This window comes from Daphnia magna, linkage group LG1 (genome assembly GCF_020631705.1).
Source record: "Daphnia magna isolate NIES linkage group LG1, ASM2063170v1.1, whole genome shotgun sequence".
Classification (NCBI taxonomy): Eukaryota; Metazoa; Arthropoda; class Branchiopoda; order Diplostraca; family Daphniidae; genus Daphnia; species Daphnia magna.
Window position 1 is genome coordinate 17076956 of NC_059182.1, and position 15209 is coordinate 17092164.

The 15209-nt window shown below is 41.4% G+C and overlaps 2 protein-coding genes across 6 annotated transcripts; one reads left to right on the forward strand and one right to left on the reverse strand.

The window, feature by feature from the left end:
* Positions 1-796: 796 nt before the first annotated feature.
* Positions 797-11065, reverse strand: LOC116931061 (sodium bicarbonate cotransporter 3). Of its 4 annotated transcripts, none has more exons than XM_045177921.1 (22): positions 10676-11065; positions 8908-9052; positions 8032-8178; positions 7818-7971; positions 7371-7590; positions 7177-7300; positions 5964-6164; positions 4958-5055; positions 4688-4873; positions 4280-4449; positions 4177-4213; positions 3706-4112; positions 3458-3623; positions 3248-3397; positions 3121-3184; positions 2966-3057; positions 2638-2910; positions 2388-2566; positions 1999-2317; positions 1815-1940; positions 1525-1717; positions 797-1466 (listed from the first exon to the last, which is right to left on the reverse strand). In XM_045177921.1, exons 2-22 carry the CDS (start codon positions 9014-9016, stop codon positions 1366-1368), a joined length of 3516 nt encoding a protein of 1171 aa, XP_045033856.1. In that variant the 5' UTR covers positions 9017-9052; positions 10676-11065; the 3' UTR covers positions 797-1365. The 4 variants fall into 4 exon arrangements, with proteins under 4 accessions (XP_045033856.1, XP_032794443.2, XP_045033859.1 ...); XM_032938552.2 differs by having other exon boundaries at positions 1803-1940; XM_045177924.1 differs by lacking the exon at positions 5964-6164 and adding an exon at positions 6401-6568 and having other exon boundaries at positions 1803-1940.
* On the forward strand, positions 11065-13691 carry LOC116931343 (pyridoxal phosphate phosphatase PHOSPHO2). Of its 2 annotated transcripts, XM_045178017.1 has the most exons (4): positions 11065-11292; positions 12320-12516; positions 12604-12659; positions 12716-13691. In XM_045178017.1, exons 3-4 carry the CDS (start codon positions 12651-12653, stop codon positions 13478-13480), a joined length of 774 nt encoding a protein of 257 aa, XP_045033952.1. In that variant the 5' UTR covers positions 11065-11292; positions 12320-12516; positions 12604-12650; the 3' UTR covers positions 13481-13691. The 2 variants fall into 2 exon arrangements, with proteins under 2 accessions (XP_045033952.1, XP_032794795.2); XM_032938904.2 differs by lacking the exon at positions 11065-11292 and having other exon boundaries at positions 12282-12516.
* Positions 13692-15209: the final 1518 nt, after the last annotated feature.

A 15209-nucleotide genomic window follows, 5' to 3' on the forward strand; every position in this document is an offset into this window, starting at 1 on the left:
TATCTTACGACTAGTTTGGCAATGGAAGAGTTTGGTAGCGGAATTAGGCCGCTACGACCCCACTCCTTCCATTTGCCATAATATGAAGACAGTTGACATCCTCGTCAACGTTTTGAGAGCCAAAGACAACAAGTGTTAAAGGATCGCTCTATGAGCATTACAAAAATATGGCAAAAATTCAGCATTTTAAGCGCTTATTAAGTTATCAAATCAGGTTACAATCGTCCGTCTCTAGTTCGACGTGGAACCAGACGTCCGGTGTCTGTCCGCCGGTACGTTGGCATCGGTTGCAAAGAGTCATCATTCCACAATGCAGTTCATACTTTAATCCATTTTCTACATTACATCTACGTGTATTGAATTTGTTTAAAAATCTTGATAGCATCCTATCTTCACTGAGCCGGTCAGTAACATCGATTTAAAAAAATTTGAATCATACAAACATAACAGAATGCTTTAGTCACGGAAAAAGACATGTGGAACACTACCAGTTACTACAAGTCTAATGTTATGACAAGGTTTTAGATAGCCCTTTCTTAGATTCTTAAGCGGGAGTTCTACGTGCTAAAAAGTTTTTGGAAAAAATGACTGCATTAATTATCCCTCCCCCCCATTATGTATTGCTGATTTGAGCACGTAGCACCCGTATGGACAGCAATTTCTCATTACAGGTGCGCCTAGCTGTACAAGAATTCGGTATCTGATGACAACAGCATATGGGGGGTTTTCGTTTCGTTTTTGGCAAATATGAGGAAAAGGATGGCAAAGGACAATCGACAATGACAGAATAATCTCATAAGAATCGTGAGTTTAAGTCTATTTTTCCTTCGTCGTCGTCCATCGTTTGTCATGTTTACAACCGTATGCTGGGAAAAATTAAGGCTACACACGCGATAAATAAATTTTCTCTATGGTCAAGTACATTCAATCACCTGGCGCGTGTATGTTGCCTGCGTCCACCTTTGTTTCGTCATGAGCTACACAGCAACAGCTTTCTATTCAAATCAAATCGCCTTCGATTGAAACTCGCTCATGACCAACAACAGTAACAACAAACATTACAATATCAATTGCACATTAAAACACGTCACAATCGCCTCCCCCCTGTATCCGGACTAAATTGGAATGAACAAAAGAGCACTTTTGCTCTAAGTTTTTAGTTTTCTATTTCTAAAGGAACGCATTCCGTTGTGTACGCCTTTATTCGATTACTTCTTTGATTACGAACTTGTAGTGTAAAAAAGAGGAAGCCAAACAACCCACAATCACTTTTTTTTTAAACATATGGGAAAATTAAACGTAACTGATATAGAACGCAGTGATAATTATATACTAATATCCTGACGATGCGGAAAGTAAATGGATCTATTTCTCTCTACGCCGATTGTTGCGACAAGTCGGTTTGTTCTCCTGTATGCAAGTGGAAGCCGGAAGCACGTTGCCAATGTTAACTGTTTTCCACACACCTGCGTTCAATTGAGAATTAGAGGTAATTCTTACGGTAATATATGAACGTGCACTTACCACTCCGGTTAACTTCCTCGGAAATGTTCATAGCTTTGGCACCTCCACCAGCGGTTCCGCCGGCGGCTGAACTGTCAACAGGAATGTTCATAATGTTGCCATTAGGTAGCTGAATTTGAAAGTTTTTGCCACTAGGACTGCTGTAATCAGTCATTTGTATTTGACTGACTGCGGCAACATTAGCCCCGCCCGCCTGCATGAATTAGAAACGTCCAAATGTTATCCATATTTTATCAAATTTAAATTTCTGGATAGTCTAAAATGAAAGCGTGCGGTACTAGAATGGTTACTTCTTCGTCTTCATCTTCTTCTTTGTGCTTTGTGTGGGTCTCGGGCATCAAGTCGTCCAGCACTTTCAATTCATACTTGGTGAAAATGAAATCAAGCGATTTCCGCACGCCGATCATAACTACCAACTGTTGTAAAATTATTTGAAGATAATTTTAATTGTTCGTGAGAGAGAATTTCGTTTACCATCAGGGGGAAAGCGATGGAAATGGCGTTGATCTCTTTGACGGCCCACAGAATAATGAAACAAAACAACTGGATGAAGGTGAACAGATGGACGCGGCGGAGAGTCACTTTACGAAGATAAATATGATCCGGTTGGTATTTAGTGGGCATGAAGAGGAGCAACAGTCGATCGTAGAATTGCATGTCGGCCAACGGAGACGTGCCCATGTAGAGGAATACGCCAAACAATACAGGCATCGGAATATAAGTCAAAATGGGGGTCATAAACACGGACAAGCCGATCATCGTAGAAATCATAATCAAAGTCATTCTCTGTTCTCTAAAATTAGCAAAAGGACTGAATTTAGTAAATGTTTTATGCTGCTCAAGTTGATTGATTGCGTTGTTACTTGACTCCCAAAAACTGGGGTTTCTCGCCCGGAGCGGCGCATTCTGTTTGCAATTTGAGGGCGTTGACGTGATTGATAGAGAGGACTGTAGCGGCCACAAACCACGGAAGTCCCAGGATCGACTTGACGATGATCAAAATGGCCAAGACGAACAAATCCAAATGATAGCCACACCCTTTCTGTCATTTTAATGTAATGAAATCAATTGAAAATTCAAAGTGTTTTGGGAAATTAGGCTGTTTTTTTTTACTTTGAGCTTGTTTTCTCGGCGATTGACAATGACAGCCGTAATTTGCTGATCCATAAAGATGAGAATAGTGGCTAACATGGCAGGAGCTATGGCCGCCGGAATAGTCCACCACGGATTGTTGAACGGAGACACGACCCAGTCGCGACCTTCCCAAGTCGGTTTGAATTCATCCGGCACGATAAGTTTTGGCGTCCGCACACCAGACATCGCATCCATCACAGACATGGAGCAAATGGTAATGAAGACACCAAAATCACTAATCACTTGCCGCACCTATCAAAGCACCTTGTCATTAAATCTAACTTGTAAAGAATAATCGTTGTCTTACGCTGTTGGGGAAGAAATTGGTCCGTTTCATGTTCTTCATTGTAACACAGAGGAAATAGGTCGAGACGCACAGAATAATCGACATCAAAAAGACTAAAAACGAAATTGGAAATTGAAAATACGATCGCTAGAATGTGAAATGATTTCTAGTTTTACCGTTCGGATACCAAGGCTTGTTGATCAAATGACAATCTGTTCCTTCCAGAGTTCCATTGTAAACCTGAAAGTGAATCCCCAACGTTCACCGAAAGAAATCGATAAATAATTAACGGCAATAACAAACCGATTGGCATTCCTGCCAAGAAATTTCCGACCAGGTGAAACTCATGTCGTCTCGATCAACGGAAGAATTGGACGGCAGACAGCGACAATCGCTGATGACCGGTGGGTTCATTGGATACTTGTTACCAATCGAAATCACTTTCTCTATGGCCTGAAAAGAATTTCATTTGCATCCACGAGTCTTTCAGCACTGAGTGCATTTTTTTCTTACCTTGTAAATGAAAATGGTGGCAATTAGAAGGGCAAAGTTTTCTTCTGTAAATCGGGTAATGTAACAAACAATGGCCGAGGCGTCGATAGCAACCAATATGAGCAAGATCGCTGCGATCCACATGCCTATCCAGAACCGCAGCCCTAAATAATCCAGCTCGTTTCTCCTATGGGTTGTTCCGAAAATCAATAACGAGTTTCGAGGGGTTAGAAGTGCCGCACTTATTTCGCAATGCAACTTCATCTTACTTGCAAAAATCGTAAAGAATGTTCTCAAAGACGAGGACGGGACCGGTTGAACCGAGAATGGTAAGAGGTTGGCCAGAAAAGATGCCGTAAACGATTCCGCAGAGGAATCCGGAGCACAGGGATTCCATGGTGCCAAGACGATTCTCAGTGGCATCACCAAGTAATCCACCAAACGTGATCAAGGGTGTGAGGCATGCAAAATAGAGGAAAGTAAAGGCTGCCAGACATTGGATTGACATGGCATCCTTGTAATCCGACCAATACCATGGCACTTTTCGTTTAACGTCGTTGATCAATCCACCGAATAATCTTCCCGTGCGATACAGACCAGAAGTCTCTCGCACTTTACTTTCCTCTTCTTCTTCGTTCACTTCTTCTTTGTTCTTCTCAGGGAATTTTCTCATACTCTGCTCGTGTTCAAAGGAACTCGTTATATCCATGACAACATGAAAGAAACACCGGAATACATACCTGAGATGGAATGGCTGCTGGTGGTTCAATACGGATCCTATAAAAAAAAGGGGGAAATGCTCCATCATTAAAGTGCCTCGATTATTTCACTATCGACTCTTACTGAGGATCCCATTCACCAGGCGGCAAGACGGTGACAGCATCAAGGAACTCGTCCACACCGGCCAATAGATGATCGCGATTCTTGGCACGGTAAGCGACTTCGTGGAACACTTCATCTGACATGAGAGTGGCCATTGCTCTACCCACTTCGTGATAACTCGCTTGCCCTCCCTAAACAAATCCGTTTTTATTGTCTTGTTGTGATAAAAGGAAGGAAGTGGATAGAAAGACTGAGAATGGATCGATGGAGCACGAACACGAAGTTGCGCTATTTTTATACAACCGTTCTAAGAGATTTATGTTTCTTCCCGGTGGGTTGCCATAGAGATTTTAAGAGACACGAAGAGGGAAGATGCCAAAAAGAAGCCAAAAAGAAAGCTATATGGCATAGAAGAGTCGATATACTTACCACTGGTCCTAGAAGTATGAAAACGAAACGAGTCGGAACTGGAACTTCTGTCAAATCGCCCAAAACGACCGGTTGGACCAGCCTAATGAACGCCGAAACGGGTTTTTCAAGACAATCGACTTCTCCCACCAATACGTTCGAGGCTTCGGCTCCCGGTGGAATCTTTTTCAAGAAGGACGTATTGCCCTATTTTGCCACGCCCACACACACACACATAAAAAACAAAGAATTTTAGGCAACGGTAATAGATACGAGACTGTCATAAGTTACTTTGTGGACGTCCCCATTGCCCATGTCTTTCTCGCTGGCGTTGCGGAGCATCGAAGCGGCGCTGGGACTTGCAGCCATATTGACATGAGACGCAGTGCCTGACGAGCCCCGAGAGTGCACATCAATGAGCAGCAACCGGAGAACGACGACATGTAGGGGAAAATAACAATTGCTATTATTACAACATGTGTCAATCACTTTTTATTCTTTTGTTATCATAGTTGTTCATTTTTGGCATCTGCTGACTGATTGAGAGATCATACTAAAATGCCATTCGCGAACAATGTAGTTTAGGTAACACGAAATGAACACTACGACTATAGTGTTGTTGAGACATAATAAAACGAATGGCTAAACTATTTATCCCAGCTACTCGAATGATAATAACAACATGCCATGCCTTGCATCCATTTGATATTACGTGGATGCGTGTTTCACGTTACCATGCTGTTATTTTGTCCATCGTTGTCTGAGTGTATAGATGATCGGGACTGATATTCGACCAGAGCATAACAAGTCAGAGTGGGAAACATGCAGGGATGGATGAAGTCAGTGATAAATTCGATATTTTTACATAGAGAGATAATGGCACACACAGTAGGAACCGAACTAATCAATAATTTGATGCCAGATATGGAGGACCTGCAGCATGAATAACGATGATGTATCGATCGAGCTGTCATCCACTAAAGATCTATAACGAACGAGGCAGGGCGAAAACTGTTATCTTTCCTTTAACTTAGACTTGAATTATGAAAATGTTATAGTGATGACAGTGACATGTTGATGCCGGTGGATCTAAATCCATCCTTTCTTGTCCCGTAGCTTTTTTTTGTTATTAGATTTAGATCGAAACTTGTCCGATGGTGTTATTAGGGTTTCCATCAGTATTAATAAGCTCAAATCAAATGCACGTGCTTCGCATCCGAGCAGAATGGTTAATTGGCTACCACGTGTGTAGGTGTTTATGCGCAAGATCAAATAATATGGGGGCGGAATTTATTACCCGCCCACGATGCCCGTCTATCGGCTGGAAGGGCAAGGAACGGCTTGTCTGGTTTGTCTGATTGATGATGCCTAAAATTACTGGCCATTGGCACTAGATGCTCCGACAAAAGGATGTCGCTTCCGTTGTGGCTATCGGCAGCCGTTAGGGTCACCTTAATCGGTGTCATTGACGTCATCGATTCATCCATCATGAGTGAACCTAATCAATTTTGATAGGGCGTCGGGCTCAATTTGGTTTGATTCGATCAACAATTTTTGTTTTGGCTTCTCCTGGTCATATTGACGTGCATCAACTAAACAGAAATTCGGTTTGTCCAGTCACAATGAACAAAAATCAATTCTACACATCGAAGGTGTGTAAGAAAGCGGGGACGTCAATCGCCAAGATTTGAAATAAAAGACATAGAATATTTGGGAAGATGATGGCACCAGCACCTGACGGTACGTTCAAACAGGAATCGGGCGACGGCATTGATTTCTTGGCAGCGACGGCGGACGGCGGCGTCACCTGTTCGGGATCCTCTTCGGCGATGTCGTTGCTACTTTTCGTCAATGACCGTTTGGCCGGGATCGGATGTTGGTGGTGAGGGTACGAGAGTGGGTCTAAGTCCACACACATACACATAGGTTGGGTTTTGTCGTTTTCAAAACAATGAGGGGTAAATGAAATCTGATGTGTTCGATAAAATACGTGGGAACTGCTGCTAGTTTAAACAAACAGTGCGTATTTTAAACAAAGCCAACTGTATGGCAAACGTTTGGCGAATGTATCCATTGTTTAATGTTGAACGGTGAATGGCTTGGGAGGGTTTGTGTGGCCTTAGAGGCGTTTCACTGGCCAAATGCCAATTGTTCTTCAAACTATTAGACCGCAGGGTGAAACTCAGTTCTTAGACATTACAGAGCACAGGCAGGCAATATTGAAATCAGGCTACTGTCTGGCTACTGTTTACGCCTCTTTTAAAGGATGTTATGGTTCGCTTAATCGAGTTTTATTACTGGAGTTCCTTTTTGCTTTTAAAGGTACCTCAGTGGTATTTATTTTTGGGGACATTTATGTCCTGCTTACGACTACTCCAGTGAGAGACAGGTAGTTTAGTTATAAATAACTGTGGACCACGAATAAACTAAACGCGCACACATATCGTCATAAACGATCTGTGCGTGTCGGTAATCGACTGTTAAAACTGAGACGAAATCAGGGTACTCACTTCGCGATGTAGAATAATTGCGTCCAATATCTGCCAGCGATCGAATAATGGGCAGCTTAGCAGCGCTGTTCTCTTTGTTCTTTTCGTAGAGATGACGATGACGTCTGAGAAGAGCTTCACGAACCTTTGTTCCAATTGTTTCGAAATTTCAATTCAATACTGCCACCATTAAAGTGTGTTTTGTTTTCATTTACCCTGTCCTTGGAATTGAATGGAAGATGACCAGAATTGGCCATCATGTCAATAGAAAGATCTGTGATCTGGACGAGTGTCTGAGCATCGGCGTCCAACAGGACGGGTCCGTTGAGCAGGAGGCTGCGGAGCTCGAAGAGCGAATGTAGTGATAAAGTGGCAACGTGAGGCTTCGACCAACGGCTACCACCTTCTTCTACGTCCTCCTCGAACTTGACCCAACTACATTTCACACCAAAAAATCAAATTCAATGCTCTAGATTTCTGATGAGTTTCACGATATTTGTTCAAGTAGTTTCTTCTGTCAACATTTGCAAATGGGTGCCGTACCAGATGCTGATTTCAATAACCTTGTATGTAAACAAATCCCACTGCCATATCTTTATCGAAGGACTTGCTGTCAAAATTCAAATTTGTTCTATACACACACACATTTTAGATCTACTAACCGCGCAGTTTCGTTCCATTCGACCTCTCCGGCGTCGTGGTTGTAGCAGAGTTCCTCCATCTCGGAGAACAACGGATGAGATTCGTGAGCCCCATCATCGCCATCAGCCTCTTCTCCCAAGATGAACTGTACACGCTGTGAAGGTGGCATAGCAGCTGGGAATTTGAAAATAGGACACTGAGTAAAGAGAAACTAAAGAGCTTTAAATGATTTACAGTTATCAGCTGGAGAAGCCTCCTCGGCTATGCCGGGTTGATGTTGATGACGATGGTGATGCCGGTGTCTTCGATGATGTGAAGAACGTCGCTTATTCACGCTGGAAGGAACGTGAACACCCACGTACATCGTATGAGCTCGATGGCCTATAAAAGTTGTTGACATAACGTGGGATTCAACGAAAGATGCAACATCAGAAATGTTTGCCTATTCTTTAGTGAGCTCCCACCCACTCCCAAGTCGAGTTTTTAATCTATACGCTTTGTGTAAATGTTAAAACCACATTCAATGCGAGTGACACATCAGTTGAAAGATATACGTAAACAACAGAAACTAGAAAAGGGGGGGGAAGGAAACAATCTGGCTTGACACACAGGATTTTGGCTGTTGTCCCAAATGGAGGTTGTCGGTTTTCCTGATTGTTTTCTTTTTCATTTCCGCTCCTTATATCTTTCTGTTCGATTCCGTTTCTTGTTCTCTCTTTTTTTGGCAACCTCATATTTATTCCTCCCAGCTTCTTTTTTGCGCTTTCTCTCGATCGAGCAATTGTTTCGATTATTTGATCGATAGGGCAAAAGGAACGAGACCATATCTACAAGGATTAGATTAAAAGAATTTCGTAGCATCGCTGAATTGTTAAGCCCTCAGTCATCAATATCTCCAGCTGAGTCTATGTCTGTCTTGCCGATCAATACATAGGTATACTATATTGGTATCGAACGGCCAACCAATGGCAGTGCTAGACGATAGACGTGACTTTTGTTCTGATCGATTATCGACCTACGGCTTCGATGTGTTTTGATGTTGGTCATCTCGACTATCGAAATCACTCGCTGTCGCGGAAAGAGAGATATCAATTTCATTTTATTTTTTACCTTCGTAATCCTTTTCCGTGTAAGACTGGTGACAGTTGGATGCTATTCCAGGGTCTTTTGGGGCATCTCCGGCTCCCGTCCGAGGAACTGGCAACGGCGATTCATCCATGGCGAATGTAGCTTAGAGATAACTTCCTTCACAACTCTATTGAAAAAAATATATGTATGAAATACGAATGAAATCTTTATAACAACCCATTTTTTTTTTTTTCATTTTCAGAGACGTGAGATGTATGGGCTAGGCGACCTTTGAGCCCGAATATAACAGGGGCTTCTCATTCTGACTGCGCATTGCCTCCCTCCGTTAACCGTGTGCAGGATTATAGAAAATGCGCCCAACGGCCTTAAGAGCCGTAGCCTTGCACGTCGACGTATCATTGTCGCCTTTCCACGTCATTCGATCGACAAATCGATAATACCAATTCAGTTCCCAATCCCATTTTAGACGCCATATCCACACGGAGAACTCACTGGAATACAAAATTTAGGAAAAATGAAATAAACGTAAAAAGAAAAGGGATGTGGTCCGATCTCGGGAGAATCCCGTCGATAAATTTATACCGTTTCTAAAATAGCCAAACTTTGGGGCTTCACTGAACGAATCTAGCCTTTATTTCCAAGCTCTTCTTTCACCATAAGCGTATAGACAGAAAAAAACAAACGGGCACAGGCACAGAAAAAATTTGATCGATTCGTTGGAATAAACCAAGTTCGACACAGGCCCCCATTTGTTATTGTGATATGGGGAACCACAACTATAGCAAACACTCATTTTGACCGTCAGCAAGGAACTAGGTAGTGGTCTATTTAGTTTGCATAAGGAAGTGCCGTTGTTTACAAACAAATCGGAAATAAACCACAAAAGAGCTATTTCTGTCCAATTTTCCCCCTTTTTTTTATAGTGTTTATTTTTAAAATAAGAGTTTCCTAGTTGCTGTCTTCTCCATTTTATAAGGCTTGCTCAGCTCTAAAGCTGCAACGGCGAAAATCTAGATAGACTTGTGTCAATGCTTTATCTTTCCAATCAGCGACCTTTTTAAACTCTATGGAATTGCGTAGGTACTAGAGGACTGTTACTGCAGCAATCTCGCAGATCAAGCGATAAAAAGAGTCTGGTGGGCGGAGAAGAAGAAACATAAGGGTGAGATCGAATATCTGATAACCTCACGTCTCATCCAAAACTCAAATAAATGCTGAAGATGCAGCTTACGTAAGTCTGTGACGACAATAGAAGAAGGCGAAAGGCATCGATTGGCAAGAAAGTGCAATTTCCTGTGCCTGAATCCGCGGTTTGAGAACCGGATTTAACACCCTACGCCAATCGCTATATAGATGGAGACAAGTCGAGTTCTATTCGGGCTGGGCGACCAGCGTATATAAACACAGATCAATACGAAATGGTTTGAGGTGGGTATAAGAAACAGAGGGAAAAGATGAGATGCACAACAGAGACTTATAAGCTGTATAGTGCACACTGTGAAGAGAAGGTGTACAGTGAAAGTTATGGAATCCACTTCGGAGGAACATTTACCGTCACACAGATGGCCCCCATAACTCTTCAGTTAAACATTAATGTTTTTCATTGAAAATGTTTGAATTGATTTCCATTTCTTTGCTTTTCTATTGCAAATTCCTGCTGTGGATCGAGCATCAACAAAAATAGCTCTTGTATCTATGCTATATCGAACGTATATGAAAATCAGAGGGATGCCGTAAAATGGAAGGGTTTCATGGAGCGATTATTTAAACAATGCGAAATGTTTTGCACCTTAGCTTGTCGATAAAAAAAATGATGCAGTTGTATCTCGGAGATTTGTGCGGATCGTCTTTTTCAATGGTCCGTTGACAAGTCGATACGGCCCATGAAACTGATTCCCCCGCGTTATGTTCGTGGGAGAAGATTTAAAATAATCCGGTTCGACGGCGCCGCTGTTGCAAGGTCGTAGCACAAATTTCGTGGATGAAAATAAAAGTAAGAGATAATTGCCAAATACGCAATTCGAAATAAACAATTGGGAAGAAACTGGCGACAATGTCTTTTTAAGCTATCAGAAAAGTCGGTTTTAAAAAAATGAACAGATAAACGGAAAGAAGGAAGTAGAAGGCGATGAAGACCGCCTCGATGTGACAGAGTTGGAAGCCGACTGAAGACTGACCGAGGTGGAGACGCAGCGTCGATGGGAGCTTGTGTTTACTCCGACGCTACTACCTCCGTCCCGCCTACGAAAAGAAAAGTCCCTCCTTTCTATATACGCTCTGGACGTTCTTGTCTGCTCCTAATTTTTGTCTCTTCTTCCTTATACTCTTGAGTTGTAGGAGGGAAGGCGTAAGCAAGATCGACAGCCGGCGTAGAGTCATCACACACACACCACAGACGTCGTCTCGGTTGGCCTTCCTTTGAATATTTTTGGCTCTTAGTTTGTATTGGTTGTTATAATTTGTGCGTCTTTTCTTTTTTTGGTTTTTTCTTTTTTTATGGCCTGTGCCCGAGCTCTGAGCTAGTGCGTATGTATGAGTAGTCCCTGTCGAATGTATACCTATTCAACTTGTTTTACAGTTTGAAAAGCTTCATCTGGTGATTTGGCGAAGAACAATGTTATCAATTCGGCACAAGTGACTAAATTTATGCTCGACTAATCTATTTTTTGCCAAAACTTGCGACGCAATTGTCTATTTTTTGTCTGAGTGTAGCTTTTAAAGGGCGTTTGTTTAAAAAGCCCGAAATACAAAGGGATGGATTAAGACTCACTCAAAGTCTTTTTTGTTTTAAACGAAAAATAAATTCGTTCCTTTTTTTATTGTCATTACGGAGAGCGTAATTTGTTGTATGGCTTCGGTTCACATTAAAAAAAGGCTTGCGCGTTCTCTATTCCTTAATACGACGACAGAAATAACGCTTGCTGTCCAAGGAGCTCACGGGAAAACTATTGAAAAGAATGAGAGAAAAAAAGTCCTTGTCGTGTCTTGTCTAAAGTAGAGCACCTGAGATCTAAAACTCTAAGTATTACTTTGCAATGCTCCGTAAGTGTACGCCTCTATGCTTTTAATTTCAAGGGACATTCTTTTGGTACTAGAAGTAGTTGTTGGACAACCACTTAATTAAATTGGAATGAAATCCAATTGCCAAATGTATCCACTGTACTACTACGTAGTAGTAGTAGTCAGACTACGGCCGAAAGACACTTGTAACAAGAACCGCTTTGGTTACATCAGTTTTGTTGACAGTTTGGTTACTGGCGGATTTATATGGTTACAAACAACGACATGCAATTTCATAGGGCGGGAACGGTGAACTATTTGACCTAGCCTTTGAAATTGGAGAGATCTTTTGCGTATCAGGATATTCAGTCACAGTCCAGTGCAGCTTTCCTATCTGTTTTCCTAATTCAATGCCTTTTTCTTGTTTTCCTAGCAATCTCAGTTTCGTTTTAACAGAACATGAAGCCTATGTTTTTCATTGGACAACTGATAATGTTCCTAGTTTTCGGTCGCCAGATGGCAGTAGGGAACAAAACAGCCATGCAGCAAAGCAGACAACATTGTTGACAGCCCAATTTCCCAAGTCCAATCCCCAAGTTCCGAACTGCCGACCGTACTTCAGCCTGTTAGGTAATAACACACAGATAGAACTAACATATTGATTACGCACTATGAGCATATTTTTGAAACTAAAATCTTCTACATTTTTTCGCGTAGTCATTACCAGGCGTCTCGTAAGAACAAACATTGAGCCGAGAGTCACGATGTCACAGGTACTTTCGTTGATCCTTTTGTGTCATTCGTTATATAAACTTTTCTTGGAAACTAGATTGCTAATGAAGGCAAGCATGAAAAAATCCTTTTGGCCTTTGACTTTGATCACACAATCATCAACGACAATAGTGACACCTATGTCACCAAGCTGGCTCCAAATGGCAAGATACCACCAGAAATAAAAGCCCTCTACAGTGATCAAGGTTGGACCCTTTTCATGTCTGAGATTTTTCGTTACCTCCATTCAAACAAAACGACACCAAAACAAATTTTGGAATGCATGACTGAAATTTCGTTTTCACCTGGGATGGTTGACCTCTTGACAACACTTGACCAAACAAAGGCTGAAGCAATTGTTATATCAGATGCCAACTATATTTTCATTGATCATATTTTGACTTTTCATGGGCTTAAAGATAGGATCAATAAGATTTTCACAAATCCTGCCAAATTTAACAATGAAGGACGTTTAGAGCTTGAAATGTACCACGTCCAAGACTCCTGTTCCTTAAGTACTGTCAATCTCTGTAAAGGTCAAATTTTAGAATCCTATATCGAAGAACGAGCAAAAGAAAATGTCATTTTCACTCATATTGCATTTGTTGGTGATGGTGAAAACGATTTCTGCCCTAGTTTGAGACTTTCTCCCAAAGATTTTGTATTTCCTCGAGAAGGATATTCCCTAGTCAAACATATTGAAAAAATGAAAGCTGAGCAAGGCCTTCATATCAAAGCTAATATTCATACCTGGAAATCCGGGCTGGATATCTTGAAAATTCTTTCTGATAAAGTTCCATTACTTGTCCAGCCAAGCTTGTAAACAGTAATTTCAGATTAAGTTTTTATCATTGTTTTTAACAAAACAATAAAGATAAATTCGGCATGCTATTCGTTTAAAATGTCGTGCTTGTCGCGAAATATGTTTGAAAATCCGTTCTTGGTAGCTCACGTTTTCCTTGTTTGAATTGTATGCCCGTCCTTGTGCGACATCTGTGTAGAATTTACTGAAAGAAATCGTATCCTTGCAACAATGGTTTCGGTACCAAATCAATTAAAACACATTCAACCAAAAAACCCGGGCAACTACATCGACCTGTTAGATCACAAGTGAGGTTTATAGTTAAACATAAAGCAATAAAGATGTCTGAAGCAGTCAAATTGATGTGCCCTGTTAACCTTTCGCGGTTGTAAGAAAGAAGACTTTCTAGTTGGTTTTCCCCTTTCCTCAGCGCCATCGTTTATTTAAAAATCCGCTGAGTGTTGCAACATCAGCCCCTTGAGCGTTACGTTACGTGTCACTTTGCTGAGCTGGAAAAACCTAAACTTCCGTGTCCCGTAGAGGAAATCGGCCATAAGAGATGGTACGGCAGTTGCCAGTCAATGGCCGAGGGATGTAACGGATTCATTGTCATTTTTGTACTTTTATTTTCCTTGAATCCAAGTCGCCGTATTTCGAAAATGCTATTGCGCCGACAAGTTTTCCTTTCTCGATCCGTTTTTTTTTCCAATTTTTAATAGGCAGTTGGGTAAGATTTGCGACGAAATGATGCAATAAATTCATCCACAGCCACGCATATTGATTTCAGATTTTCCAGTCCTCGCCAAATGATCAAATGCTGAAAAGAGAACCCGACAATATTCCTGACATTACTCTCACCAAACCGGTGTGAGAGCGGTAGAAGCGAAAAATAACTAACGTTTCGAGAATAGTCAGGATTTTTTATTATAAAAAGGTTGGCAAGCCCAATAGCTAAACGACTGGCAGAATATGAAAATCCTGGCAAACGTACGTGAGAATCAAAGTGAAAATTATTTTTGTCCTACCAAAATGTCATTTAATTCGATGTGAAAATGTCGATTGACATGCGATGACCGTCCCGTTAATTTATTCCAACTGCAACCACGGATTGACGTCACTAGTTAAAACTGATCACGTTACCATTATTAACACTATTCAACCACCTGTTAAGAAGTAACTAGAAATTTAGAAAACAAACAAGCAAAAATAAATGAATAAAAAAAAAATTCATTAATTAACAAGTGGCGCCGTGTCGACGACAAGAATTCTGAGTTTCGTGGAGAAATGTAAGAAATGTAGGTTATTTCACTGGAAAATAATGAGGTTACTTTCGCGTTTACGAATTTTTCATCGATAGCTTTTCGAGTTTTATTCTCATCATGGTCAACTAGTTCATGTAGGCGGACTGCGCTAGCCAACGAACGTATGCTACTTTTTTTTATTGACACCTTACCTGCGGCCAAATCGTACCGGCTTACGTGCCTTTTCTCTTGTGTTTTTCTTTTCTTGTCATAGCGGCCATTCAGAGGGACACATGTTAAACGGTTTTTTGTCGATACCACGCCCTTTCGTTTCTCTCGTACTGTACGTTCATGACCCATTCTCGATCCTTAATGACATTGAAATGTCTCACTGCCCTAGACGTAAATCGGCCACCTTTTTTTGCTACACTATCGCGACTCGTTTATTTTTGGTTTTCTCTTACTTAGCTGCAACTGACCTCAATTTTTACCTAATGGAATTTATGTCC

Bases quoted from the DNA above. Each gene is read 5' to 3' on its own strand.
- LOC116931061 (XM_032938552.2), bottom strand. From the start codon at position 9,016: ATGGATGAATCGCCGTTGCCAGTTCCTCGGACGGGAGCCGGAGATGCC. The intron at 7,301-7,370 runs GTAAATGAAAAC...ATTGGAACAAAG, and splicing joins CATTCAATTCCAAGGACAGG to GTTCGTGAAGCTCTTCTCAG. The intron at 2,318-2,387 runs GTAACAACGCAA...TGCTAATTTTAG, and splicing joins CCCCAGTTTTTGGGAGTCAA to AGAACAGAGAATGACTTTGA.
- LOC116931343 (XM_032938904.2), top strand. From the start codon at position 12,297: ATGCCTTTTTCTTGTTTTCCTAGCAATCTCAGTTTCGTTTTAACAGAA. The intron at 12,517-12,603 runs GTAATAACACAC...TTTTTCGCGTAG, and splicing joins ACCGTACTTCAGCCTGTTAG to TCATTACCAGGCGTCTCGTA. The intron at 12,660-12,715 runs GTACTTTCGTTG...CTTGGAAACTAG, and splicing joins CGAGAGTCACGATGTCACAG to ATTGCTAATGAAGGCAAGCA.